At 46.1% G+C, this 27,553-nt stretch overlaps 1 protein-coding gene across 1 annotated transcript in view; it reads left to right on the forward strand.

Annotated features, from left to right (window-relative positions):
• The first annotated feature begins 4,027 nt into the window (after positions 1 to 4,027).
• susd4 (sushi domain containing 4) overlaps positions 4,028 to 27,553 on the forward strand; it is a 70,865-nt gene continuing 47,339 nt past the window's right edge. The window contains exons 1-6 of the mRNA XM_073056138.1: positions 4,028 to 4,146; positions 4,462 to 4,602; positions 14,065 to 14,280; positions 19,361 to 19,540; positions 20,402 to 20,590; positions 23,658 to 23,849. Coding sequence (XP_072912239.1) covers positions 4,053 to 4,146; positions 4,462 to 4,602; positions 14,065 to 14,280; positions 19,361 to 19,540; positions 20,402 to 20,590; positions 23,658 to 23,849 — 1,012 coding nt within the window. The 5' untranslated portion in view covers positions 4,028 to 4,052. The remainder of the gene's footprint in view (positions 4,147 to 4,461; positions 4,603 to 14,064; positions 14,281 to 19,360; positions 19,541 to 20,401; positions 20,591 to 23,657; positions 23,850 to 27,553) is intronic.

Genomic DNA, 27,553 nt, shown 5'->3' on the forward strand with positions numbered 1-27,553 from the left:
TTGGACCTGGAGATTGTTGGGGTGGTAGGTGAGGACAAGGGGAACCCTATCCCGAGTGGGGTGGTGGGTGGATGGGGTGAGGGCAGATGTGCGGGAAATGGGAGAGATGCTTTTGAGAGCAGAGTTGATGGTGGAAGAAGGGAAGCCCCTTTGTTTAAAAAAGGAAGACATCTCCTTCGTCCTGGAATGAAAAGCCTCATCCTGAGAGCAGATGCGGCGGAGACGGAGGAATTGTGAGAAGGGGATAGCTTTTTTGCAAGAGACAGGGTGGGAAGAGGAATAGTCCAGGTAGCAGTGAGAGTCTGTAGGCTTATAGTAGATATCAGTAGATAAGCCGTCTCCAGAGATGGAGACAGAAAGATCAAGAAAGGGGAGGGAGGTGTCGGAAATGGACCAGGTAAATTTGAGGGCAGGGTGAAAGTTGGAGGCAAAGTTAATGAAGTCAACGAGCTCAGCATGCGTGCAGGAGGCAGCGCCAATGCAGTCGTTGATGCAGCAAAGGGAAACGAGGGGGAGAGAACCTCGCTTTCCTCAGTCTCCTTAGGAAGTGGAGACGCTGCTGTGCCTTCTTGTTCAGACAGGTGATATTAAGGGACCAGGTGAGCTCATCCATGATGTGAACTCCCAGGAATTTGGTACACTTAATTCTCTTTACAGAAGAGCTATGTATTTGCAATCCCCAAGTCATTTTAGCATCAAGTAGATTGCTTGACATTGCATCACTGGTTTGCTCCAGTGAAAATCACCAGTAGACCACATAGGTTTTTGTAAATCTGGTAAAGAGAGCATTTTCTTTAATTCCAGATGATTAACTTAACTCATCTCTTTAAAGTGTAAATGGAGATTTGACAGTCTCAAGAGAGAGCAGAACCTGATATTGGTTTTCTTACTGTCACATGTACAGAGATACATTGAAAAGCTTTTGGCTGCATGCCATACAGTCAGTATATTCCAAACGTAGTGCATCGAAGTAGTGAAAATAAAACAGAATGCAGAAACAAAGAAAGTTCATTTCAGGTAAACAACTAAACTGCAAGGGCCACACCACAAGGTAGATTGGAAGATAATTAGTTCATTTTTAAAGTAAAGCAGTCCTTTCAAGAGTCTGGTAACAGTAGGATAGAAGCTGTCATTGATTCCAGTGGTGCTTATAGTCAGGCTTTTGTATTAGACTTCTGGATCAGATTTCTGAATAGTCACGAACCCATGAATATGGCCTCATTATCTGTCTTTTGTATCAGTAATTTTTATGTCTTGGTTTGTGCTGCTGCCACAAAACATCAAATCTCATGACACACGAGATTCTGTAGATGCTGGAAATCCTGATGAAGGGTCTCAGCCTGAACCATTGACTGTTTATTTATTTCCATAGATGCTGTCTGACCTGATAAATTTCACGACATATGTCAGGGATAATAAACCTGATTCTGTACTCTGAATCTGATTCTGTGGTTTCTGATGGGAGAGGAGAGAAAAAAAGAATGCTTGGAATAGGAGGAGTCCTCGATTGTGTTGGCCGCTTTCCTGAAGCATGGGTAAGTGTATATTATCTCGCTGGAGGGGAAGGTGGATTTTTGTGATGAACTGGGCTGTGTTCACAGTTCTGGTATTTCTTGTGGTTTTGGGCAGAATAATTAACATACTGAACTGTGATGCATCTAGATAGGATGCTTTCTATAGTGTATGTGTAAAAATTGGTAAGAGACATCAGAGATGTGTTGAATTTCCTTAGCCTCCAAAGAAGTAGAGGTGCTGGTGTGCTTTCTTGGGCATAACATCAACCTGGATGGACCAGGGCAAATTGTTGGTGATATTTACACCATCTCCACCTCAGTACCATTGATACATACTCTGCTTTGCTCCACCCTGCTTCCTGAGGTCAATGACCAGCTATTTTGTTTTGCTAACATTGAAAGAAAGATTATTGTCATGACACCATGCCACTAGGCTTTTTATCTCTTTTTTTTGTTTTCCAGCTAGTTATTTGAGATTCATCCCACTTTGTGGGTATCATCTTCAAATTTGTAGATGAAGTTACAGCCACACATTTGTGAGTGAATAGGGAGCGACATAACCTCGTGGGTACCAGTGTCAGAGATCCCACCTCTCCCAGAAGTTTCGGGAGTCTCCCACATATTGATAGCAGCTCCCTGACGCCCGCAAATTATATACAATATCCTGGAAATCAATTTTTTTTTTAGAGCGAGTGTGGGGGGGGGGGGGTGGGGAGAAGAAGGAGAAAGAGGGAGAGAGAGAGAGGGGAGAGAATGAATGAATCCTAATTGGTCACTCTTTGTGCTAAGTAGACTTATCAGTTTTCTCTGTGGGCAGGTTTTACAGTCAACCTCTCTCTCTCTGTCTCTCGTCCATCAGTTCAGTTTAGTGTCCTGCAGTGCTATGGCAGAGTGTTCCAAAAAAAGAAAATATAAAACGTACTTCACCCCAGACTACACTAAAGTGTACCCCTGCCTAATAGGGGTAAAAAATAATGACAGTGTTGCTCACTGCACTGTTTGCAACAGTGACTTTTCTATTGCCCATGGTGGGTTAAATGACTGTAAAAGACATGTTGAGGTGAGTTCATTAGCATAGCTAATGTTATTTCACCGCCCAGGTGAAGAGCTTCTTATTCGGCACCTGGCAAGGAGGCAGCTGCTAAGCGGGGAAGCACAAGAGATCCCCCCTTACAAGACAAAACAGTTCTTCAAAGATGCCAGAGCATTCTGTGACAGGTGCTTTCAAACTATATTGGAGAAGTTCCCAATGAGAGACCAAATCTTGAAAAATCTGTCAGTGGTCAATACAGAGAGCCAAGATGAGGTGAATCCAGAGCAGATTTTGACTTTGGCAGAAAGATTTCCAAATGTGATCAAGGCAGATGCACGAGAACAGCTCCACTTGGAAGTCCTGGATTATGGCTCAACTAAAACTGGTGCCAAACTACAAAAGTTTGCCAGTTGGTGAGTTCTGGGGGAAGCTGTCCAAAGTAAAATCTGTGAGCACAGGGCAGCTGAGATTCGAAGAGCTTGGCCAGTTGATGAAGCTGCTTTTGATGCTGCCAAATTCTGATTGTGATGTAGACAGGGCCTTCAGCATGGTGCGTCACATTAAGACAGAATTCCAAAGTCAGTTGTCTCACAAAACACTTGTGAATCTGATGTCTGCAAAGTTAACAAATTCATTGACACAGACTGCTATGAGGTTGAGACTTCCAGCAAAATGCTCAAATCTGCCAAGCAAGCCACATCACAGTACAAGGAAAGTTTGAAAAAGAAATAGAAAAGCTATTTGCATTAGCATTTAGCCATTAGCATTGAGACTGCCAACAAAATACTCAACAAGAAATATATATGTGTGTGTGTGTGTAAATGGTTTCAATATGTGATCAAATAAATTGTGTTCTTTCATACACATATACATACGCCCTTGGAGGTCAACGGGGGGGGGGGGGGGAAATAGGGTTGCAGGGGGGACGGGGGTGGTGGTGCTACCTCCCTGAAATTAGTTTTTGCAGGGTGGGGTGTCTGCAGTGTTGAGGATAATTGTGATGGAGGTGTTGCTGTTTATCCTTATCATTGATGGTGGTCTGTTGGTCAGAAAACCAAGGGGTCAGCTTCAAAGAGAGGATCTAGACGCCATGTCCAAGAGGTTGGAGATAGTGTTGAAGGCAGAGCTCTGGTCAATAAATAGGAGAACGCTTGCAATCAAAATTTGAGGGCGGAGTTAATTGGGTGCTGTCAGTCAAAAGCTGAATACGGAATCCATGGAGTATTGCGGATCAATCGGAGAAGTTGGTGTTAGCACTGAGCTATCCATTGAACTGTGTGGGCGGAGCCTGTGTGTGAACTGCCAGTCAAAGAGTTGGTGCAGGGTCTGTGAAAAAGATGTCGGTGAAAGACGGAGGCGGAGCTTCTGGACGAGCCGTCAGTCAAACTGCGGAGGCGGAGCCCATGGAGGAGCAATGAATGATAAATCCTGTAGTGACAACAGCAAATGCTAGGGATATTAGGTCAGGCAGCGTCTGTGGGGACAGAATCTGAGACAACAGATCAATGACAAGAGCGGCTCATGAGCTCGCCTGTCAATCAAAACGCGAGAGCCAGTTTGCACCGCCCACTCTTTCGCCTACAACCCAGGGCCAGGCAGGTATGAGGATGAAAGAAAGTACATGCGATGAAGAAACTGTAATTACTTCCCCATCCCCCCAACGCACACACACAAAACGCCCTAAAATAATGATTTTGCTGCATTGTGTTTTGTTTGCAGGTGCATGATCATTATAATTATGTACTTGATAATCCTGTAATGCAAAAACGCCTTTTCGTATACAGGAATTAATTATTAAGAGCAGCACGGGTTTGCAAAGAGAAAAATATCAGCGCTTTCAGCACTTAAGCTTCCGATTTTTGTCCGGGCGAGGTTGTCTACCGTGCTGTTATATATTTAATTATTCGTTCGCAGGTTGTTGCTGCCGAGAGATGTATTATGGGGCAATTTATAGCAGCCTACTTTCAGCTGGGACTCACCAGCATCTTCCAGTAGCAGCTTTAATGCTCTGCGCTGATGTCCTGCTTTGTGTGTGCACTGCGGATCAGATGTTCGGTAAGTTCCCATCCAGGAATGGACCGAGTCCGAAAATATTCGTAATGTTTTAGCGCAAATGTGCTTCAAGAAGTTATGCACAACGCATGAATATACATTTTTACTGGTTAAAATATTGTTTTAAAATCTGTTCCAATGTCCTACAATATATTATAATACAGATGTATATATTTAAATGATATAAATATTTATGGATAATTGATTATTTTAATGAGAGTGAGTCTTGCCCTAAGTTGACTGCTGCCATCTTCTGAGGGCCAAAAGTAATTTCCACAGCGGCTGTGTGGGTTCTGAGAAAAATCTCACAAGGCTGATGTGCGAACTGCAGACTCTTCCACAGATGGGGCAGGAGGTGTGTAACTGGGTGGTGGGCCCTGATGCTTTGTGAAGTGGTGTGTTCCTTCTACCACTTACCCAAGACATCTGTATTCAAAGTTCTTGACACCTGTTCCTTCTCCACTTTGGGTGGTCATAGGGCAGGGAACCTCGCTGCATTTCTCAAGCTGAGCTTTGAGTGTATCCACCCAGTGATTTCTTCCTGTGACAGAGCTCAGAGCAGAAAACACTGGAAACACTCAGTGTATCAGGCCACATCTGTGGGAAATGAAACAGTCAGCGTTTTGGGGTCAGAGACCCTGCCTCAGAACTGAAAAGGGGGTGTCCATGATAGGGTAAAATTGGGGTGATCACAGAAATATCTGTAAACACGGTTGTCTGATCAGTGAGTTAATAGGAACGGTTAGAGACAGTGAACATATACAGAAGAATGTGGCAATTGGAAAATGCAGAGCCGGAAGGCATATCCAGGTCAGGTTTGGCATGTCCTCCAGAGGGAGAGGGGGAAAAGAAGCACTTCAGACTGAGAAATCATTACCTGAAGTTGTAGAACTCAATGGGGCAGAAGATAGAAGGTCTGCAAGCTTGCACTGGGCCTCGCTGTGACAGTACAGAAGGTCACTGTCCAATAGTTCGGAGTGGGATTAGGATGGGAAATTAAGGTGACAGGTAGCAGAAAGTTCAGGATCCCCTGCAGATTGAATGTGGGTGTTCCACAAAGTGATCATCTAATCTGTGTTTGTTTTCTCCCGCGTAGAGGAGACAACATTGTATATCATTCACTAGATTGGAAGAGGTGCAAGAGGATTACTGCTTCACCTGCAGGTAGTTTGTAGTTCCTTCAATGGTGAGGAGAGCTGGATGAAAGGACAAGAATTAAACTAGAGTTGCAGGGGGATGAGAACCAGAGTGGCAGAGCAGTTAGTGGAGAGGTTGTAGAGGCAGATGTTGGTAAGACCTCAGACAAAGTCAGGAATCAAAAGGTTGAGCATGGTGCGACGAGTGTCCTGAGCTGCATATGTTACAATGCAGCAAGTATTGTAGGAAAGGTGGATGAACTCAGGGCATGGACCAACACCTGGAATTATGATATTGTAGCCAATCAGTGAGACTTGGTTGCAGAAGGGGCAGGACTGGCAGCTCAATATTCTGAGGTTCTGTAGTTTTTTGACGTGACAGAGTGGGATGGATTAAAGGAGGATGGGTGGTGTTACTAGTCGGGGAAAATATCACATCAGTGCTCTATCAGGATAGGCTGGAGAACTCAATTAGTGAGGCATTATGGGTGGATCTGAGGAAATAATAAAGGTATGACCATGGTAATGGGGCTATATTATGAACTACACAACAGTCCAAGGGAATTAGAAGAACAAATTTGTAAAGAGGTTGTAGACTGTTGAAAGAAACATAAGGTTCTTATAGTAGGTGATTTTAACTTTCTACGTATTGACTGTGTATCCCATACTGCAAAAGGACTAGATGGAATAGAGTTTGTCAAATGTGTTCAGGAAAGATTCCTTCATCAGTATGTAGAAGCCCCAACAAGAGAGCATGCAATGGGAATGAGGCAAGGCAGGTGACAGAAAGTTGTGTAAGAGAACACTTTGCATCCAGTGACCACAATGCCATTAGTTTCAAAGTAAATAAGCAAAAATATAGGTCTGGTCCTCGGGTTGAGATTCTAAATTGGAAGAGGTCAATTTTGATGGTATCAGAAATTATTTGGCAAGTGTGGATTGGAAGAGGCTGTTTTCTGGCAAAGGTGCACTTGGAAAGTGGGAGGCCTTCAAAAGTGAAGTTTTGAGAGTACAAAGCTTGTATGTGCCTGTCAGAATAAAAGGTAAAGATAACATATGTAGGGAGCCTTAGTTTTCAGGAGATATTGAGGCCTGGTTAAGAGAAAGAATGAATTGCATAACAGGTATAGACAAGTAGGAACAAATGAGGTGCTTATGGAGTATAAGAAATGCAAGAGAACACTTAAGAAAGAAATCAGGGCTAAAAGAAGGCATGAAGTTGCCCTAGCAGACAAGGTAAAGGAGAATCCTGAGGTTGTATACAGATATGTTAAGAGCAGAAGGATTGCAAGGGACAAAACTGGTCCTCTGGAAGACCAGAATGGTAATCCATGTTTGGAGCCAAAACAGATGGGGGAGATCTTAAATTAATTCTTTGCATCTGTATTTTCTTGGGAGAAGGATACAGAGTCTATAGAAGTGAGGGAAAGCAGCATCAACTTCATGTTTCCTGTACAGAGGAGGAGGTGTTTGCTGTCTTGAGGTCTTTTCCTCAGACCCCATGGGAAGCAAGTGCAGAAATTTCAGGGCCCTAGCAGAGATATTTAAAACATCCTTAGTGACAGGATAGATACCAGAGTGTTGGAGGATAACCAATATAGTTCTGTTGTTTCAAAAAGGCTTTAACTATAAGCCAGGAAATTTTAGGCCGATGAGTCTGACGCAAGTTGAGGAAAAATTATTGGAAGATATTCTAAGGGACTGATATATTAATATTTGGGTAGACATGGACTGATTTAAAGATGGTCAGCATGGCTTTGTGAGTGGCAGGTTATGTCAAACCAATCATATAGAATTTTTCAAGGAAGTTACCTGGAAAGTGGATGAAGGCAAAGCAGTGGACTTTAGTAAAGCATTTGACAAGTTTCCACATAGGAAGCTGGTCCAGAAGGTTCAGTTGCTCGGCATTCAGGATGAGGTAGTAAATTGGATTAGACATTGGCTTTGTGGAAGAAGCCAGAGAGTGGTAGTAGTGGGTTACCTCTCTGACTGGAGGCCTGTGACTACTGGTGTACCACAGAGATCAGTACTGAGTCCTTTGTTGTTTCTCATCTATATCAATGATCTGGATGATAATATGGTAAACTGAGTCAACAACTGTGCAGATGACACCAAGACTGGGGGTGTAGTGGACAGTGAGGAAGGCTATCATGGCTTGCAGAGGGATCTACATTAACTGGAAAAATGGGCTGAAAAATGGCAGATGGAATTTAATGCAGACAAGTGAAAAGTTTTGCACTTTGGTAGGACCAACCAGGGTAGGTCTTACACAGTGAACGGCAGGGCATTGAGGAGTGTGGGAGAACAAAGGGATCTGGGAATACAGGTCCATAATTTGTTGAAAGTGGCTTCATAGGTAGATAGGGTCACATAGAAAGCTTTTGGCACATTGACTACAGGAGATGTTGAAGTTGTATAAGATGTTGATGAGGCCTAATTTGAAGTACTGTGTGCAGTTTTGGTCACCACCTACCTACAGGAAAGATGTAAACAAGTTTGAATGCATACAGAGAAAATTTACAAGGATTTTGCCGGTTCTTGAAGACTTGAGTTTATAAGGAAAGATTGAATAGCTTAGGACTGTATTCTTTGGAACATAGAAGACTGAGAGGAGATTTGATAGAGGTATACAAAATTATGAGGGTGTAGATAGTGTAAATGCAATCAGGCTTTTTCCATTGAAGTTGGGTGGGACTACAACCAGAAGTCATAGGTTAAGGGTGAAAGGTGAGAAGTTTAAAGGGAACATAAGGGGAAACCTCTTCAGAGGGTTGTTAGAGTGTGGAATGAGCTGCCAGCACAAATGGTGCATGCAAGCTGAATTTCAACGTTTAATAGAAGTTTGGTTAGGTACATGGATAATAGGGATATGGAGGGCTATGGTCCAGGTGCAGGTCGATGGGAGTAGGCAGTTTAAATGGTTTCAGCATGGATTAATTAGGCCAAAGTGCTTTTTTCCATGCAGTACTATGACAAGTGTTATAACGCCTGCAGTTGCACAGAAAGTGCCATAAGAAGAAGGATGGTTGGTAGGGATGGAAAAGTGGACCAGGAGTTATGGTCCCTGTAAAATGCTGAAAGAGGAGGAGAAGGAAACATGTCTGGTGGTGGCATCCCTTGTGTGAACAACTTTGCAGAGAATGCCTAGTTCAATATGGAAACTGGTGGGGTGCAAAGTAAGGACTGGGGGTATCCTGTATTTGTTCTGCCCTAGAGGAGAGGGGGTGGGAGATGTAATCGAGGGCTTTGTAAACAATAGTGGAAGGGAAGTCATGGTTCAGGAAGTAAGAAGACATTTCAGAGATGATGTATAGGAAGTCTCATTATCAGAGCAAATATAATAGAGATTGAGGAGCTGGGAGAATGGAACAGTTGTTACAGGAGGCAAGGTGGACGAAGAGTAGTGGAGATGATTGTTAAAATGGGTGCTAATAGCTGACCTGTTTCCTGAGATGGATGCAGAAAGATGCAGAAAAGGAAGGGCAGAGTCAGAGATTGACCATGAAGGTCAAGTCAGGGTGAAAATTAGCAGCAAAAGTAATGAACTGCTGAGTTCTGCATGAATACAGGTGGCAGCACCAATGAAGTCATTGATGTGCTGTAAGAAGAGCTGTGTTGAGTGGGTCTGGGCAGGACTGGAACAAACACTGTTCCACAAATCCCACAAAAGGACAGCAAAGCTTGGGCTCACACCAGTGCCTGTATTTATACCTTACATCTGGAGAAAGTGAGTGGAGGGAAGGAGAAGTTAAGTGTGATAACAAAGGTGAATGATTGCAGTGGTTTAGGTGAACTGGTTGGGCTTCTGTGCCGGGATGAGGTGGACTGCCCTCAGATACTCCGGATGTGGGACAGAGATTATACATCCATGGTAAAGATGATTCTGTTGTGATCAGTGAATTGTCTTTCTTTTTACAGTGTTTTTACTCAGAAGAAAAAACAAGATTTACAGAGTGCAACACATAGATACATCTCAATATAAATTGCGTATATTCATATATTGTAATAAAGTTGATCAAAATGTTATAGTATATCACATAAAGGTATACCACTCTGAAATCAAAAATTTAAAGATAGGTCATACATCATAAAATAATTTTTTTATATATAAAAAAAGTCAACCCCCTACCAACTACCAAAGGAAAAAGCTGATGGATGATAATGGATAATTAGTAAAAAAACATATTCGCTTAAGAAGAGAAGATAGAAATAAACATAAAAGTCTGTGCACTGTTAAACTTTATAAATTGGAAGAGTAATTTAGGAAAGGTCCCCAGATATCATAAAAAGATTGTTTCGAATTTAAGACTGAGCAGCAGATCTTCTCTAAATTTAAATAAGACATAATATCACATAGCCATTGAAGATGTGTAGGAGGGGTAGACGCCTTCCATTTAAGCAAGATTGTTCTCCTTGCTAAAAGAGAGGTAAAAACTAAAACCTGTAGGTTAGGAGTATCTAAAGTTATATCTTCATTTGCAATAATACTAAAGTGATCAGTGAATTGTAAACAGTCAAAATGGCAGCGGGTATTGGAAGTGGGAAGGAGCTGGACAGCAGGAGAAAGGGTAGAGTTAAGGTAGAAAGGAATAAGTTCAGTGGGGCAAGAACCAGCTGAAACAATGTGAATGCCATGGTAGTCCTGCTTGTGGATTTTGGGCTGCAGATATAAGTGAGATATTTGGGACTGAGACAGTGTAAGAATTGAAGCTGGGGATGGAAGATCTCCTGAGGCAATAGCGTCAATAACTCTCTGGGTCTGAGTTCAAGTGCTGAGCTGGGATTTAAATTGATCTATTTAAAAAGGGAACATGCACAAACCAGTCTTGATGAACCCAAAACTGCTGTGTTGACATACTGGGTTTACTCAGGTTCTCCCGCGAAGGAAATCTTCTATCCTTATTGTTGTGGACTATACAAGACTCCAGACCCATTCTGTGGGGTTGCCTGTCAAATCCCCTTTGAAATGGGCCTCAACCTAAAACCCCAGATCCTAAAATACTGATACTAATGAAACAGAAGGGGAAGCTATATGACGGCATTTTGGGAAGCTGGCTGACGGAAAGGCAGGCGTTTGGTATTTGTGACCAGTGGTGCTGAAGGGCAGACAGAGGATGGAGAAGAGCAGGAGGATCACAGTCACAGATTGAACCAGGATAGTCCCAGGGTACGGACCAGCCCACCACCACTACACTGGAAAGACTGGAACAGTGAGCTTTGACAGAAGTCAAGCACAAGTGCAGTAAGCTACAGAAACAATGGAGAACTTACAGTAGCATCGCGAGCACATAGGTACAGACACCACACAATATAAATTATACATAAATTATATAAAACAGTAAAGAAAAAATATTACATATTTTAATGCAAAACACTATCATAGATAAGTTAGGATAGTGCAAAAGGTAGTCTGTAGTGTCCTGTTGCTGAGGTATAGACAGGGCTTTTTCAGGTAGGTTCAAGAACTTGATAGTTTAAGAAAGAAGCTGTTCCTAAATGTTATGGTGCAGGACATCAGGTATCTCCTGCCTGACAGTAGCAGTGAGAAGAAGGAATGACCCAGGTGGTAGGAGTCCTTGATGACAGCTGCCACTTTTTTGAGGTAGTGCCTCCTGTAGATACTTCCAGTGGTGGTGGAGGGGGGCTGTGCTTCTTTCATTCCTGTGCATTGAAATTGCTGTGCCAGGCCGTGATAGTCTGCAGTGCATCTTTAGAAGTATCTTAGAATACTTGGTGACATGCAAAATCTCTGCAAGCTAGAGTTAATGCAACTTAATTTCCCCAAGAGTATTACTATGTACACGTCCACTTGGCAGCAATATTCTAATCTGCAGTTCTTCCAGTTATTGGTAATTCTGTGTATAAACCCTTATTTTTGCTGCTCAATGGAGTACTGAACATATTTGGGAAGAAACTGTGGAAACATTGAATGATTTTTCATATTTGTTGTCCGGTAGAGTTGTGAGCTAACTGCTCTAAGTATCCCTCAGCTTGTTCCTTAGGGAAAAGTCTCTTTTCCACAATAAACATGTTTCTGAAGTTCCCACATTCCAGGTCTATATCTGGCCCCTTGTAAAGTGAAAGCCACCTCCTCGTATATCTCTGGACAGCCTGTGCCTGGAAAAGTAGTCCATATTAGAATCAGACTTAATATCATTGAATGTATATGCCATAGAATGTGTTGTATTGCAGTAACAGTGCAGAGCAAAGATGTACAATTACTATTGTCATTACCTCAGCCCCCTCCTTCAAGAGAATCGCAAGATCGCTATTAATTCAGGTCTTGGACCCAGGAAATGAGAGACAATGCCACGGAGTTGACCATTGTTCTTAGAGGCACCTGTGTGAATTGCAACTCTCTAGTACGTGCCAGATATCAGGGACATGGACACCCTCGGGCAATGTGGTGTGGGGATGGCCTCACCCTACCTTGATTGACATCTACAACCCTGCCAGTCCAGATAAAAGGTGGGCTGCCGAGGCGGGGCCTCAGACGCACCAAGGAGACACACGAAGAAGACACGATAGTGCTTCCCGTCGGAGCGGGACGCCATTCTGAAGGAAGCCACGTGCGTTAGATTCCGGATCGGGAGTCTGTGGCTGGAATCACGGACAATTGCTTTTAACTAACAACCGGGAAGCCTGCTCTTCTGATTCCACGGCGGTGCTTCGTAGGGACCTGGGCAGGTGAAGCTGTTTAATGACATCTCTCTCTCTCTCTCTCTTTCTAACAAAAGTGCACCAACGCGACACCACAACCGACGGCGGCTGGTGGAACTGCAGTGATCTAAAAGACTTTTAGATATCCAGCAAACGATATATATCTACATTACCCCTAGACAACGATAGAGCTTATTTCTGATTGATTATTACTATACCTGTGCTTTAGATTGAGTTGTGACGACGTATATGATCTGAATGTTTTGTATTAACCATACGTTTGTGCCCCTTTATAAATAAAAACGTTTGAAAATAGTAGCACCAGGCTCAGCGGACCCATCTATCTTTGCAGGTAAATTACCCGGTTACTGGGGAACGTAACACTATAAATTACAAAAATAAAAAAATGCAAAAAAAAGGAATAAGGAGATGTGATCACAGACATTTCTTATCCTCCCTTTGCCTCTCATAATTTTCTATATGTATCTCAATCAGGCTCCACAAGAAAAAAAACATAAATTTAAAAACAATTATTCCCAGTATCCAAGAAATAACAGGATTAGAACAATAAAACAAAGCCCATTGTAGTGTAAAGTGTTGCTGTGTGGAGGTAATGATTAGAGTTTTGCTGGTTGGTTGAAGAACTGAATGGTTGAAGGGAAGTAGGTGTTCCTGAAGCTGGTGGGGTGGGACTTTAGGAAGGAACGGTAGGGAATTGTGGGATTGGACTTTAGGAAGGAATGGTTGGGAATTGTGGGGTGGGACTTTAGGAAGGAACGGTTGGGAATTGTGGAGTGGGACTTTAGGAAGGAACGGTTGGGAATTGTGGGGTGGGACTTTAGGAGGGAACGGTTGGGAATTGTGGGCTTCTTTGATGGAAGATGCTGCTTTCTTGAGGTAGCACATCATGTAGACACTACGAATGGTGGGGAGATGTGCTCATGATATATTGGGCTGTGTGCACTATTCTCTGCTTTATCTACTGCTTAGAATGTCTTTGAGGATCTTGAATATACTTAGTAATAAAATGCTTGGCTGTAACTTGTGACCAAGTAATTAATGTCCTGCACGCCAGCAGCACAGAAACAGGCATTTTGGCCCACCAAGTCTGTGTAAACTGCCTGTTTACACAAATCTTATGTTAATCCCATTTTATTCTCCTCATATACCCATACGCTCCCAGATTTTACTGCTTTCTAACTCACTAACAGCAATTTACAGTGGCCAGTGGAGAGGGAGAAAAGAGTGAGGGATAGGAGCTGAAGGAAGGGGAAGGGGAAGACGGGGAGATGGAGGGGAGTTTGGGAGGAGAGGATAGGGAGAAGAAAAGGATGAGTGATGGGGAGTGGGAAATGGAGGAAGAAGGATGAAGGGGGGCTGTGAGTATGGGAGAGGGGAAATCGGGAGGATTACATTTCACCAGATTAATTAGAGGAATGTAAACCGTGCTTGTTCACTCACGTTTCCAGGTCCATTTCCTGAGAGCAATTGGTTATCCGTTGGTTTAAGCTGGTTAGGTTCAGTGTGCCCATTCAAGCATGTTTCACTAGATGTCACCACAGGGTGAATGAGCAGCTCCAAGTGTGAAAATGATTTGCCCGTGGACCTGTTGTGTGCGTGCGCCCACAGGTGACATGTACAATTCTGAGATGTGTGCCTGTCATTGCAGAGGTCGGTGCTGTGGAGACCTGCCCTGACCCCAGTCCTCCAGACCACGGGGAGAGAGTCCCATCCTCCCACACCATTTTCCACGAGGGCGCTGTGGTCAGCTTCCACTGCCAGCATGGGTACAAGCTAAGAGGTCCATCAAAGGCAGAGTGTGAACAGCAGGAGGATGGAACCCTGATGTGGGAGCCCAGCTCCATACCGCAGTGTCTCCCCGAATGTAAGTCCAGAGGTAGAGGAATCAGCTCAGCCACTCGTGCAGCAAAGTGTGAGTGTGTAATTGTTTCTGCAAATGTGTCCTTGTGTGAACATCTGCCTCTGTACATATCCATGTGTGCCTGTGGATCTATCATAAGTCTGTGCAAGTGTGTATACCTGTTTTTTTACAGAATTGATTAGGCAAGTAAGGGATATTTCAATCAGCAAGTCAAAGTCCAGTTTATTGTTGTCATGTAAACAAGTATGGTGAGGTACAGGCACAATGAAAAACCAGCTGCTCCAGTTGTTCTCATGAACAGAGCATTGCCTCAGAGCTCCAGAGACCCAGTTCAAGCCCAACTTCTGGTGCTGTGTGGAGTTGGCATGTTCCCCGGGTGGTCTGGTGTATTCCTGTAGACGTGTGGATTGGTGGAAATTGCCTCAAATTGAGGGTGGTTGCAGGAGAATGGTGGGCTGATGGGAATGAGGGGTGATAAGAGGGGAGTGGGACGCATGGGATTGTGGTGAGGGCAGGTGTACACCAGGCTGAATAACATTTTCCAATGTTAGTAAGAAAGCATGAAATTAAAAATGAAAGAATTGTATAGGATTCTGCATGTTAGTGAACATTTACTTAACAAAATTTTACAGCTAGAAAGTTCCAGATTGTAAGTTTTGTCTTGGCAAGACTAGCAATTTTGGCTTTTGATGTGCTGCATCCTTAATGGTGGAATTGACAAGCTCTGGTATTCTCTGCGAAGTTAAGGGCTTAACAGGACCTCCTGTTATATCGCATGGTCAGTCCCGTCAAGGAAATACCTGTGCATTTATTTATTTTTAACTTAGCAATACAAAGCAAAGTAGGCCCTTGCAGCCTTTTGAGCCATCCCACCCCAGTAATCCCACAACCCTGATTTAACTCTAACCTAATCAAGGACAATTTACAATGTCCAATTAACCTACCTGGCATGCCTTTGGACTCTGGGAGGTAATTGGAGCATCTGGGGAAAACCCATGTCTTCACAGAGACTATTTATAGAACCGTGCAGGAACTGAACACCAAGTGCCGGAATGCTGCTGTAGTAGCATCACGCTAACCGCTGTGCTGCTGTGGCACCCTAGATTTGAAAAACTAAACACACATTCTTTATTTTAAGACATTTGGCAGAGGGCACGGATAACTATTCAGTAATAAATACTGTGCTGCCATGAATCTATTTACCATCTCCCCACTTTGAAGGTAAAGCACATAAAGATGAATATAAAAATATTCCTTGCATCTCCAATTTGATGCTTTGATATCATGGTAAAGCACAAACAATATTTGGAACCAACTTTGTTACTCTTTTAGAATAGCCACAGTCAAAAGCATCGGAGTGCATGCAGTTGTGACTGCACACAAGTCTGACAAACCGCCTGCACTCTGGAGGCAAGTGTGAAGAGGTAGAACAGGAGAAAGCTAGAAATAGGCCACCAAGAGCAATTTTGGACTTTTGAGTGAAGTTGCTCCATCCTGGAACTATTTAAAAATCCCTCAGCAGTTAGCGGAGGTGCGTGCGCTGCTGAGGACGCGCGACTCTGCCTTCAGAGCAGGCGACAAGGCAGCTCTAACAACAGCGAGGGCCGAACTGTCCTGAGCCATTAGAGGGGCAAAGTGTGCACACGCCCAGCTAATCCCACGGTCACTTCCAGGACAGCGGCGACACGTGGCGCATGTGGAAGGGCATCCAGGACATCACCAATTACAAGACAACATCACCTGACTGTGCAGGTGATGCCTCCCTCCCAAATGCGTTGAATAATTTCTACGCCCGGTTTGAGGCGGAAAATGACGTGGCAGTGAGGAAGTCCACCCCTCCTACAAATGACCAGGTGCTGTGTCTCACCGTGGCCGATGTGAGAAGAACCCTGTGCAGGGTCAACCCACGGAAGGCTGCTGGACCAGACAACATCCCCGGTAGAGTGCTCAGAGGATGTGCAGAGCAGTTAGCAGATGTTCTCACCGACATCTTCAACATCTCCCTGAGCAGCGCCACCATTCCAATGTGCTTCAAGGCCGCCACCATTGTCCCCGTGCCGAAGAAGTCTTCAGTGTCCTGCGTCAATGACTACCGTCCCGTTGCACTCACATCCATCATCATGAAGTGTTTCGAGAGGCTCGTCATGAGGTATATCAAGACCCTGCTGCTCCCCTCACTGGACCCCCTGCTGTTTGCATACCGTCCCAACCGCTCAACAGACGACGTCATTGCCATCACCCTCCACCTGGCCCTAACCCACCTGGACAAAAAAGACACATATGTTCGGATGCTGTTCATAGACTTCAGTTCAGCATTCAACACAATCATCCCTCAGAAACTGATTGGAAAGCTGAGCCTACTGGGCCTGAATGCCTTCCTCTGCAACTGGATCCTAGACTTCCTGACTGGGAGACCTCAGTCAGTCCGGATCGGGAGCAGCATCTCCAACACCATCACACTGAGCATGGGGGCTCCCCAGGGCTGTGTGCTCAGTCCGCTGCTGTTCACTCTGCTGACCCACGACTGTGCGGCAGCACACAGCTCGAACCATATCATCAAGTTCGCCAATGACACGACCGTGGTGGGTCTCATCAGCAAGAACGACAAGTCAGCTTACAGAGAGGAGGTGCAACAGCTAATGGACTGGTGCAGAGCCAACAATCTGTCTCTTAATGTGAACAAAACAAAAGAGATGGTTGTTGACTTCAGGAGGGCACGGAGCGACCACTCCTCACTGAACATCGACGGCTCCTCGGTAGAGATCGTAAAGAGCACCAAATTTCTTGGTGTTCACCTGACAGAGAATCTCACCTGGTCCCTCAACACCAGCTCCATAGCAAAGAAAGCCCAGCAGCATCTCTACTTTTTGCGAAGGCTGAGGAAAATCCATCTCCCACCCGCCATCCTCATCACATTCTACAGGGGTTGTATTGAGAGCATCCTGAGCAGCTGCATCACTACCGGTTCAGAAATTGCACCATCTCGGATCACAAGACCCTGCAGTGGATAGTGAGGACAGCTGAGAAGATCATCGGGGTCTCTCTTCCTGCCATCACGGACATTTACACTACACGCTGCATCTGCAAAGGAAACAGCATTATGAAGGACCCCATGCACCCCTCATACAATCTCTTCTCTCTCCTGCCATCTGGGAAAAGGCTCCGAAGCATTCGGGCTCTCACAATCAGACTATGTAACAGTTTCTTCCCCCAAGCTATCAGACTCCTCAATACCCAGAGCCTGGACTGACACCTTGCCCTACTGTCCTGTTTATTATTTATTGTAATGCCTGCACTGTTTTTGTGCACTTTATGCAGTCCTGGGTAGGTCTGTAGTCTAGTGTAGCTTTCTCTGTGTTTTTTTTTATTACGTAGTTCAGTTTAGTTTTTTGTACTGTGTCATGTAAACAATGGTCCTGAAAAACGTTGTCTCATTTTTACTATGCACTGTACCAGCAGTTATGGTTGAAATGACAATAAAAGTGACTTGACTTGATCAAATGATGATTGACACCTCTTCTTTGTCTATCCTTTCAGACAAAGAACTGACAACAATACTGTACTGACAGAAAGCTGTTTGGGCTTGTTCTAGATCTTCTTGTAGGTTTGAAAAGATCAAACTCGTCTTGTTTAGTTGCTGGGCCAGGTTTGGCCAGCTTCTACCAGTTGCTGAGTTTGGTTAGTGGTGAGCAGTGTTGAGTGTCATGTAAATTTGGTGCTGAACTTATTGATCTCTTTCAGGTGGCTGGGTACATTGGCATTAAACACAATGATAACCCTTTTGGAATCTTTCGTTAAAGCAGGTCTGATCACTAGAGTGAGTTGCTGTCATCACCAATGGCCTCTGTTTCATCAGAAAGAAAATTTGCCAGAACAGATTTTCCACTCTCGCTGTGTGCATGATTATTTACACACCTGAGGGCTGGATATCTTGTCCATGTGCCCTTTGTTAAGTGGTGATGTTGTGCTGGTTTGGGGAATGTGATCATCTCTGATGATGGATGAGCTTGTGTCAAGTAGCACACTGTGGAATAATTAAACCAGTGGTCAAACAAGAGTGAAAGGGCAATATTATATATCATATCATTTATTAATTCTTATGATATAGGAGGCCATTCAGTCCATTTAGACTGACATACTATCTGAGTAGTCGCATTAATCCCATTCCACCCCATTTCCTTTTTATCTATTTGCCACATACACCTATCAACTCCCCCAGATTCTCCCACTCATCAACACCCTAGGGCCAATTTGCAGCAGTCGATTAAGCTCCCAGACTGTTTGTGGAATGTGGGTGGTAACAGGAGAACCTGGGGGAAATGTACCCTGTCACAGGGAATGCATGCAAACTCCAAACAGACAGCAAGTGCACACAAAATGTTGGAGGAATCAGCAAGTCAAGCAAAGTCTAATGGAGGGGCAATAAACAGTCGACAATTTTGGCTGAGACCCTTTATCAGGACTGGAAAGGAAGGGACAGAATCCAGAATTGGAAGGCAGGGGAGGGGAAGGACTGCCAGCTGCAATGTGATAGGTGAGACCAGATGAGGGGGAACTTGGGTGGAGGAATGGGGATGAAGAAAGAAACTTGAGAGGGGTGGGTGAAACAGGGAAAAGGGCTGAAGAAGAATTTAATCTACTAGGAGAGGATGGTGAATCATAGAAGAAAGGGAAGGAGGAGGGGAACCAGAGAGAAGTAATGGGCAGGTGAGAAGATACCAGAATGGGGAGTGGAAAATGAAAGAGTGAGAGGAGAAAAATTATGGCAGTAAGCCCACATGGTTACAGGGAGGAAGTGCAAACTTCACAGAGACAGCATGGACATCAGAATTGAACCTGAATTGCAGTATCTCTGAGGCATCTGCATTATATACTGTGCCACTGAGCCTCTCCTTCCCTGATCCTCAAGGACACTGATCAACCACAGTCCCCAACATAGTGTCCTCCCCTGGCCATGCCTATGTTGCTAGCTGAGGGAATGATTAGGTCCCAGTTCTTGCTCAGTGAGAGAGCAGGAGGCAGGCTGGGTAAGGCACATCATATGATAGATGTCTCTCCTTATCTTCTGCCTCTTCACTCCAAGGGACCACGTGCCCCCTGCCGTATATTGAGGATGCTGATGTGTACAACATCACCTACCGTCCTGGCGACCGTCTGATCATTAGCTGCCACCAGGGCTTCCAGATTCGCTATCCTGACATGGACATCATGGTAGCAGTGTGCCCGGAAGATGGGATGTGGGATAATCTGCCCAGCTGCCAAGGTCTGTATGCCTTCAGGTAATGAGACACAATTTCTGGTTTCTGCATTGATGGCTACCAGTACGTGTCTTACGTGGTCTGTAAGGGCTGGGATTTCATGTTACATCTTTAGTCAGGCCACAGATGGGGTGATGTAGGAAGGATGTAGTTGCTTTGGAGAGGGTGCAGAGGAGATTTGCCTTTGCAAGTGCACAGTCTTTTTCTCAAGGTTAGGAAATTAAGAACTAGAGGGCCTAGGTTTGGGATAAGAGGGAAGGGTTTAATAGGAAACCTGAGGGGCAACTTTTTACCCAATGGATGATCAGCGCAATGAGCTGGCAGAGGCAGTGATTGAGGTAGGTACATTAACAACACTTGGACAGGTATGTTAATGGGAGAAGTTAGAGGGATATTGGCTAAATGTAGACAAATGGACTAGCATTTTTTGTTGGCTTGGCTGAGTTGGGTAGAAAGGTCTGTTTTCATGCCGTGTGACTCTATGATCAGGATGGATTATTTTGTTTATGAGAAGAGACCAGGTTTATTGTTTTTGGAACAGAAGAGGCTGAGGGGGAACCTGACAGAGGTAAACAAAATTATGAAGGAGAGGTAGTAAGAATCTTTTTCCCAAGCTGGAGGTGTCAAAGACAAGACGAGGTAGAGCTGCAGGTAGTATAGAGTGGATCTTTGGGGAATTGTTTCATGCAGAGGGTGGCTGGGTTTGGAACTTGCTGCCTGAGGGGTTGGTGGAGGCAGAGATTCAATATTCCAGGTGTATATGTGGGAATGGGATTGGGGTCTCTTCCCTTGTCTTTCTCTTCCCAGTCTCTCCCCTGCCATCTCTGTCTCATCCCCTCTCTGTTCCTCTCCCTGAACTTGCACAGGGTGCCTGCGTCCCCGAGTGTTCCCCCACAGTTACATTAATGTCTCGGACTCCCTGACTACCTTCCCAGTGGGCTCCGTCTTGCGGTATCAGTGTTTCCCAGGATACAAACTATCGGGCTCAGAGCTCCTAGAGTGTACCTACAACCTGCTGTGGTCGGCTGGCCCACCCAGCTGCCTGGATGTTGAAGGTAGGGTGCTCCAAGCTTCTGCTCAAGAGGTGGGTCCAGTCTGTAGAGTGATCTGTAGAGTCTTCCTGAGCACTCCAGCACCCAGAGATGGGAGGGACTGTGGGGAAGAAGTTGTTGGGAGGGGAAGGTAATTGGGACCATAGGGGAGGAGTATGTGGATTGAACTGTGGGTGGGATTGTGGGTTATGGGGAGGCGGTGGGTGCGACCATAGGGGAGGTGGTGTGTCTGTGGGGAAGATGGGTACGACAGTGGGAGGAGAAGGTGGGTTAGTCTGTGGGGGAAGGTTTTGTGGATATGATTATGGGGGAGAAGGGCAGTGGGTGAATCTGTGGGGGCAGTGTGTATGACTGTAGGGGGACATGATGGTGGGTGAGTCATTGTCAGATGTGGATGTGACTGTGGAGTGCAGTGGGTGGGTCTGTGGGTGAGGTGGGTATGACTGGGGGTTTGGGGCAGTGGGTGTGATTATGACGGACAGGGTGGTGCTTGAGTCTTTTGGCACAGTAAGTGTCGCTCTGGGAGAGGGGTAGTGGGAGAATCCGGATCAGGTGGGTGCGACTGTTGGGGAGGGTCAGAGGGTGTGACTGTGGGAGGAGGGCTATGGTAGAACTGAGTGACGGGTGTATGACTATAGGGGAGGAAGTGGGGTGGGTCTTTGGGAAAGGGGAGTTGGGTATGACTGGGGAGGGGGAAGTGTGTGCGTGTTGGGTGTGATTTTGGGGTAGGGTCTATGAGTGGTGGAGTTGGTAGGGCTGTGTGAGTGTTGGCTGTGATTGTGGGAGTGGTAGGGTCTATGAGTGGTGGAGTTGGTAGGGCTGTGTGAGTGTTGGGTGTGATTGTGGGAGGGGTAGGGTCTATGAGTGGTGGAGTTGGTAGGGCTGTGTGAGTGTTGGGTGTGATTGTTGGGGTAGGGTCTGTGAGTGGTGGAGTTGGTAGGGCTGTGTGAGTGTTGAGTGTAATTGTTGGGGTAGGGTCTATGAGTAGTGGAGTTGGTAGGGCTGTGTGAGTGTTGGGTGTGATTGTGGGAGGGGTAGGGTCTATGTGGTGGAGTTGGTGTAGGACTGTGTGAGTGTTGGGTGTGATTGTGGGAGGGGTAGGGTCTATGAGTGGTGGAGTTGGTAGGGCTGTGTGAGTGTTGGGTGTGATTGTGGGAGGGGTAGGGTCTATGAGTGGTGGAGTTGGTAGGGCTGTGTGAGTGTTGGGTGTGATTGTTGGGGTAGGGTCTATGAGTGGTGGAGTTGGTGTAGGGCTGTGTGAGTGTTGGGTGTGATTGTGGGAGGGGTAGGGTCTATGAGTGGTGGAGTTGGTAGGGCTGTGTGAGTGTTGGGTGTGATTGTTGGGGTAGGGTCTATGAGTGGTGGAGTTGGTAGGGCTGTGTGAGTGTTGGGTGTGATTGTTGGGGTAGGGTCTATGAGTGGTGGAGTTGGTGTAGGGCTGTGTGAGTGTTGGGTGTGATTGTGGGAGGGGTAGGGTCTATGAGTGGTGGAGTTGGTAGGGCTGTGTGAGTGTTGGGTGTGATTGTTGGGGTAGGGTCTATAAGTGGTGAAGTTGGTAGGGCTGTGTGAGTGTTGGCTGTGATTGTGGGAGTGGTAGGGTCTATGAGTGGTGGAGTTGGTAGGGCTGTGTGAGTGTTGGGTGTGATTGTTGGGGTAGGGTCTGTGAGTGGTGGAGTTGGTAGGGCTGTGTGAGTGTTGAGTGTGATTGTTGGGGTAGGGTCTATGAGTGGTGGAGTTGGTAGGGCTGTGTGAGTGTTGGGTGTGATTGTGGGAGGGGTAGGGTCTATGAGTGGTGGAGTTGGTAGGGCTGTGTGAGTGTTGGGTGTGATTGTTGGGGTAGGGTCTATGAGTAGTGGAGTTGGTAGGGCTGTGTGAGTGTTGGGTGTGATTGTTGGGGTAGGGTCTATGAGTGGTGGAGTTGGTAGGGCTGTGTGAGTGTTGGGTGTGATTGTTGGAGTAGGGTCTATGAGTGGTGGAGTTGGTAGGGCTGTGTGAGTGTTGGGTGTGATTGTGGGAGGGGTAGGGTCTATGAGTGGTGGAGTTGGTAGGGCTGTGTGAGTGTTGGGTGTGATTGTTGGGGTAGGGTCTATGAGTGGTGGAGTTGGTAGGGCTGTGTGAGTGTTGGGTGTGATTGTTGGGGTAGTGTCTATGAGTTGTAGAGTTGGTAGGGCTGTGTGAGTGTTGGGTGTGATTGTGGGAGGGGTAGGGTCTATGAGTGGTGGAGTTGGTAGGGCTGTGTGAGTGTTGAGTGTGATTGTGGGAGGGGTAGGGTCTATGAGTGATTGAGTTGGTAGGGCTGTGTAAGTGTTGAGTGTGATTGTGGGAGGGGTCGGGTCTATGAGTGGTGGAGTTGGTAGGGCTGTGTGAGTGTTGGGTGTGATTGTGGGAGGGGTAGGGTCTATGAGTGGTGGAGTTGGTAGGGCTGTGTGAGTGTTGGGTGTGATGGTCGGGGTAGGGTCTATGAGTGGTGGAGTTGGTAGGGCTGTGTGAGTGTTGGGTGTTATTGTGGGAGGGGTAGGGTCTTTGAGTGGTGGAGTTGGTACGGCTATGTGAGTGTTGGGTGTGATTGTGGGAGGGGTAGGATCTATGAGTGGTGGAGTTGGTGTAGGGCTGTGTGAGTGTTGGGTGTGATTGTGGGAGGGGTAGGGTCTATGTGGTGGAGTTGGTAGTGCTGTGTGAGTGTTGGGTGTGAATGTGGGAGTGGTAGGGTCTATGAGTGGTGGAGTTGGTAGGGCTGTGTGAGTGTTGGGTGTGATTGTGGGAGGGGTAGGGTCTATGAGTGGTGGAGTTGGTTGGGCTGTGTGAGTGTTGGGGTGGTGGGGGAGGTAAATGATGCTGTGGAGGAGGTGGGTGGGCACTGCGTGTGGGGGAGATCACCGGGGCACTGTGATTGAATTTATTACAGGAGGTTTGGGACAATGCATTTAAAATCGAACAAGGGGTATTTAGTGCTGTCCTGCCCCATACCCCCCCGCAAAACCGTAGCCCATCCCATTAATCTGGGCCCGCCCTATTCTGTCTCATCCCAGTTGAGGGGCCAGTCTCACTTGCCCTGTGTGTTTGTCTGCAGCTTGCCCTCTGCCCCCAATCCCAGCCCATGGAGACTACCTGTGCCACCCTTATCCCTGTGACCGGTACATTCATGGCACCGTGCTGGAGTTCTACTGTGACCCTGGATACTCGCTCACCACCGACTACAAGTACGTCACCTGTCAGCACGGAGACTGGTTCCCCGCCAGCCAGGTCTTCTGCCAGACAATCGGTGAGGGTGAGATCCAGGTGGAGGGGCAGTAGAGGTGTTGGGGGGGAGGTGGTGTTAAGAACTGTCTGCACAGGGGGAACTGAGGGAAGGGGTTGAGTATGAGACGCACTTGCCCTGGGCCAGAGAGGTAATGTTTTGTGCTTCAGCTCTGGGTAATTGGTTTATTATTGTGATGTGTACGGAGATGCGTGAAAACTTTGTCCATACAGATCATTTCATCATACCAGTACATCCAGGTGGTACGGGAAAAACATAGACGGATTGCAGAATAAAGTATTACAGTTACAGATAAAGTGGAGTGCAGTTAGACTGTAAGGAGCAGAGGCCAAATCAAAGTAGATTGGGAAATCAGGAGCATATGGGAGGTCTGTTCAAGAACTTGATTAACAGCAGGATAACATTGCCCTTGAGTCTAGTGATACTTGTTCTCAAGCTTCTGTTTCTCCTTCCGAATAGGGGAGAGAGAGAAGTGAGAATAAGTGGGGTGGGTGGTGACCTTGTATCTCCTCAGTTTTAATAACATTTTGTAGAGTTTCACCTGCCCCCATCCTACCTCTCAACTACAATGAGGGACTTAGTGACCACAGATGAGAAGTATTCATTCAAGACCTCGTATCTGTCCTTTGGATCCCCCTTGATCCCTAAGGTGTGCTACTCATTTTCTTTGGTTACCCTCTTGCCCTTAATATACATAAAGTGCTCTGCAATTTTCCTTTATCAGTAACATTTCATGCCTCCTTTACTCTGTTCTGTTCAGTGTATCTCCCTACTCTTTATAAATCCTGAATAACCTTTCCTGTTTATAGCTCCCTGGATGCTTGCATTTTTCTTTCTTCAGCACGTCCTCCCACAACATCCAGGATGCTTTGGATTGCTATCCCTACCTTTCACTCTTATGGGTACAAGTTGGCCCTAATCTCCTTCCTTCATTGTTGTTGCATGAATGAAGTCACCAGTGGCAGCTATGAAGCAGCTTCCTTATTTGACAAAATACAACAGGGATCATATGGAGACACTTTTGGTTGAAAGATCTGCCTGTGCCCAGGACTACACATATTTTATGTGTTAAACATCAAAGGACGATTCCATATTACAATGTTTTCTTTGAAACTTTTCACACCCGTTTCACACCTCCTGATTCACACCCATGCTGCAGACACTGAAATGAATTTTGTCTACCCTGTAATTCATGGCTTTTAGGAACCTATTGTTCATTTTAAATTAAATCTACAATTTACATTCAGATATGAAGATTGGTGGCTGAGAAGTAATTTGCTAGATGTAAATGAGCTAAACTCAAAAATCACTCTAACAGTCCCCCCTCTTGGCCCTCCAGGACAAAAATTAATTTCTATCAGGAAAGGCCAATTTTAAGAATAGGGCAGCAAAAATGTCCTGCCTTGGAATTCCACCCCCCCCCCAATTATTTTATGTGCATCTACATCTACCCTAACATCCCTAATTGCTACCTACAAAATGCTAAGCAGATAGATTGTTCCAGAAATTTGAGCAACAGTCTTTAGAAACGGGAACAAGAGAAAATCTGCAGTTGCTGGAAATCCGAGCAACACACACAAAATACTGAAGGAACTCAGCATCTATGGAAAAAAACAGAGTTGGCGTTTCAGGCCGAGACCTTTTGGCAGGACTGGAGAGAAAAAGCTGAGGAGTAGATTTGAAAAGTGGTGGGAGGGGAGAGAGAAACACCGGGCAAGGTGAAACTTGAAGGAGAAGGGATGAAGCAAAGAGCTGGGAAAGTGATTGGTGAAAGGGACAGAAGGCCATGGAAGAAGTAAAAAAAAATTGGGGGGTGGCATTGGCGGGGAAGAGGAGCACTAGAGGGAGGTGATGGATGGGCAAGGAGATAACATGAGAGGGAGAAAGGGGATGGGAAATGGTGACGGGGGGGCATTACTAGAAGTTTGAGAAATCAATGTTCATGCCATCGAAACTAAGTGTGGCCTTATCCCGACAGTGGAGGAGGCCGTGGATGGACGTTAGAGTGGGAATGGGAAGCGGAATTAAAATGGGTGGCCACTGGGAGATCCCTCTTGTTCTGGTGGATGGAACGTACCTCACCACCTTCAACTGGATCCCACCACCAAACACATCTTTCCCTCCCTCCACTTTCTGCTTTCTGCAGGGATCCCTTGAAACATTCGTCCCTCCCCACTTATCTCCCTCCTGGCACTTAGCCTCACAAGCGGAACAAGAGCTACACCTGCCTCTACACCTCCTCCCTCACTACCATTCAGAGCCCCAAACAGCCCTTCCAGGTGAGGCGATGCTTCACCTGTGAGTCTGTTGGGGTCATGTGCTGTGTTCGGTGCTCCCAGTGTAGCCTCCTGTATGTCGGTAAGACCGTTTCACCAAGCATCTACACTCCTCCCGCAGGAACAAGCAAGCCATCCATTTTAATTCCACTTCCCATTCCGATGTGTCCATCCATGACCTCCTCCACTGTTGTGATAAGGCCAAGATTAGGTTGCAGGAACAACACCTCATATTCCATTTGGGTAGCCTCTTACCTGATGACATGAGCATTGATTTCACAAACTTCCAGTAATGCCCCTCTTCACTGTTTCCCCCTCTCATGTTATCTCCTTGCCTGCCCATTGCCTCTCTCTGGCGCTCTTCCTCTTCCCTTTTATTCTTTCTTCCATGGCCTTTGACTCTTTCACCAATCAGCTTCCTATCTCTTTGCTTCATTCATCCCCCTCAAGTTTCACCTATTGCCTGGTGTTTCTCTCTCCCCACCCGCCCACCTTTCAAATCTACTCCACAGCTTTTTTTCTCCAGTCCCACCAAAGGGTTTTGGCTCGAAACATAGACTGTGCTTTTTTCCATTGATGCTGCCCGGCCTGTTGAGTTCCTCCAGCATTTTGTGTGTGTGTTGCTTTAGAAATGTGGCTTTTCCCCTGCTGGCTGATTGCAGCTTAATCACCTTTCTCATCTTCACCTGTTCTTTCTCTGGTACTTAAAGCTCTGTCTTTCCAGGGGCATCAGCAAGCTAAGTGCATCAGGCTCATAGGCCCCCTCATCGATGTACAGGAAGGGGTTGGTGTGGTCTCTATTTTGAATGACTATTGCATCCGGTGCTCCCGGTGCGGCCTCCTCTACATCGGCGAGACTCAACGCAGATTGGGGGACCGCTTCATCAAGCACCTCCGCTCCGTCCACCACAACAGCCAGGATCTCCCGGTTGCCACCCACTTCAACTCTGCTTCACATTCCCATTTGGATATGTCCATACATGTCCTCCTCTACTGCCATGATGAGGCCAAACTCAGGTTGGAGGAGCAACACCTCATATACCGTCTGGGTAGTCTCCAGCCCCTTGGTATGAACATCGAATTCTCCAACTTCCAGTAATTCCCTCCCCCTCCCTTCCCCCATCCCACTTTCACTCTGTCTCCTCTTCCAGCTGCCTATCACCTCTCTCATGATTCTGCCTTCTTCTACTACCCATAGTGCTTTCCCCTTACATTCCTTCTTCACCTTTCCTGCCTATCCCATCCCTGCTTCCCCTCACCCACCCCTTGATCTTTCCTCTGGTTGGTTTTCCACCCTCCCCCCACGTTCTTTATGGGTACCCTGTCCCCCCTTCTTCAGTCCTGACGAAGGGTCTCGGCCCGAAACTTTGACTGCACATTTCAACGGATGCTGCCCGACCTGCTGAGTTCATTCAGCTTTTGTACGTGTTG

Source organism: Hemitrygon akajei, chromosome 9 (genome assembly GCF_048418815.1).
Source record: "Hemitrygon akajei chromosome 9, sHemAka1.3, whole genome shotgun sequence".
NCBI lineage: Eukaryota > Metazoa > Chordata > Chondrichthyes > Myliobatiformes > Dasyatidae > Hemitrygon > Hemitrygon akajei.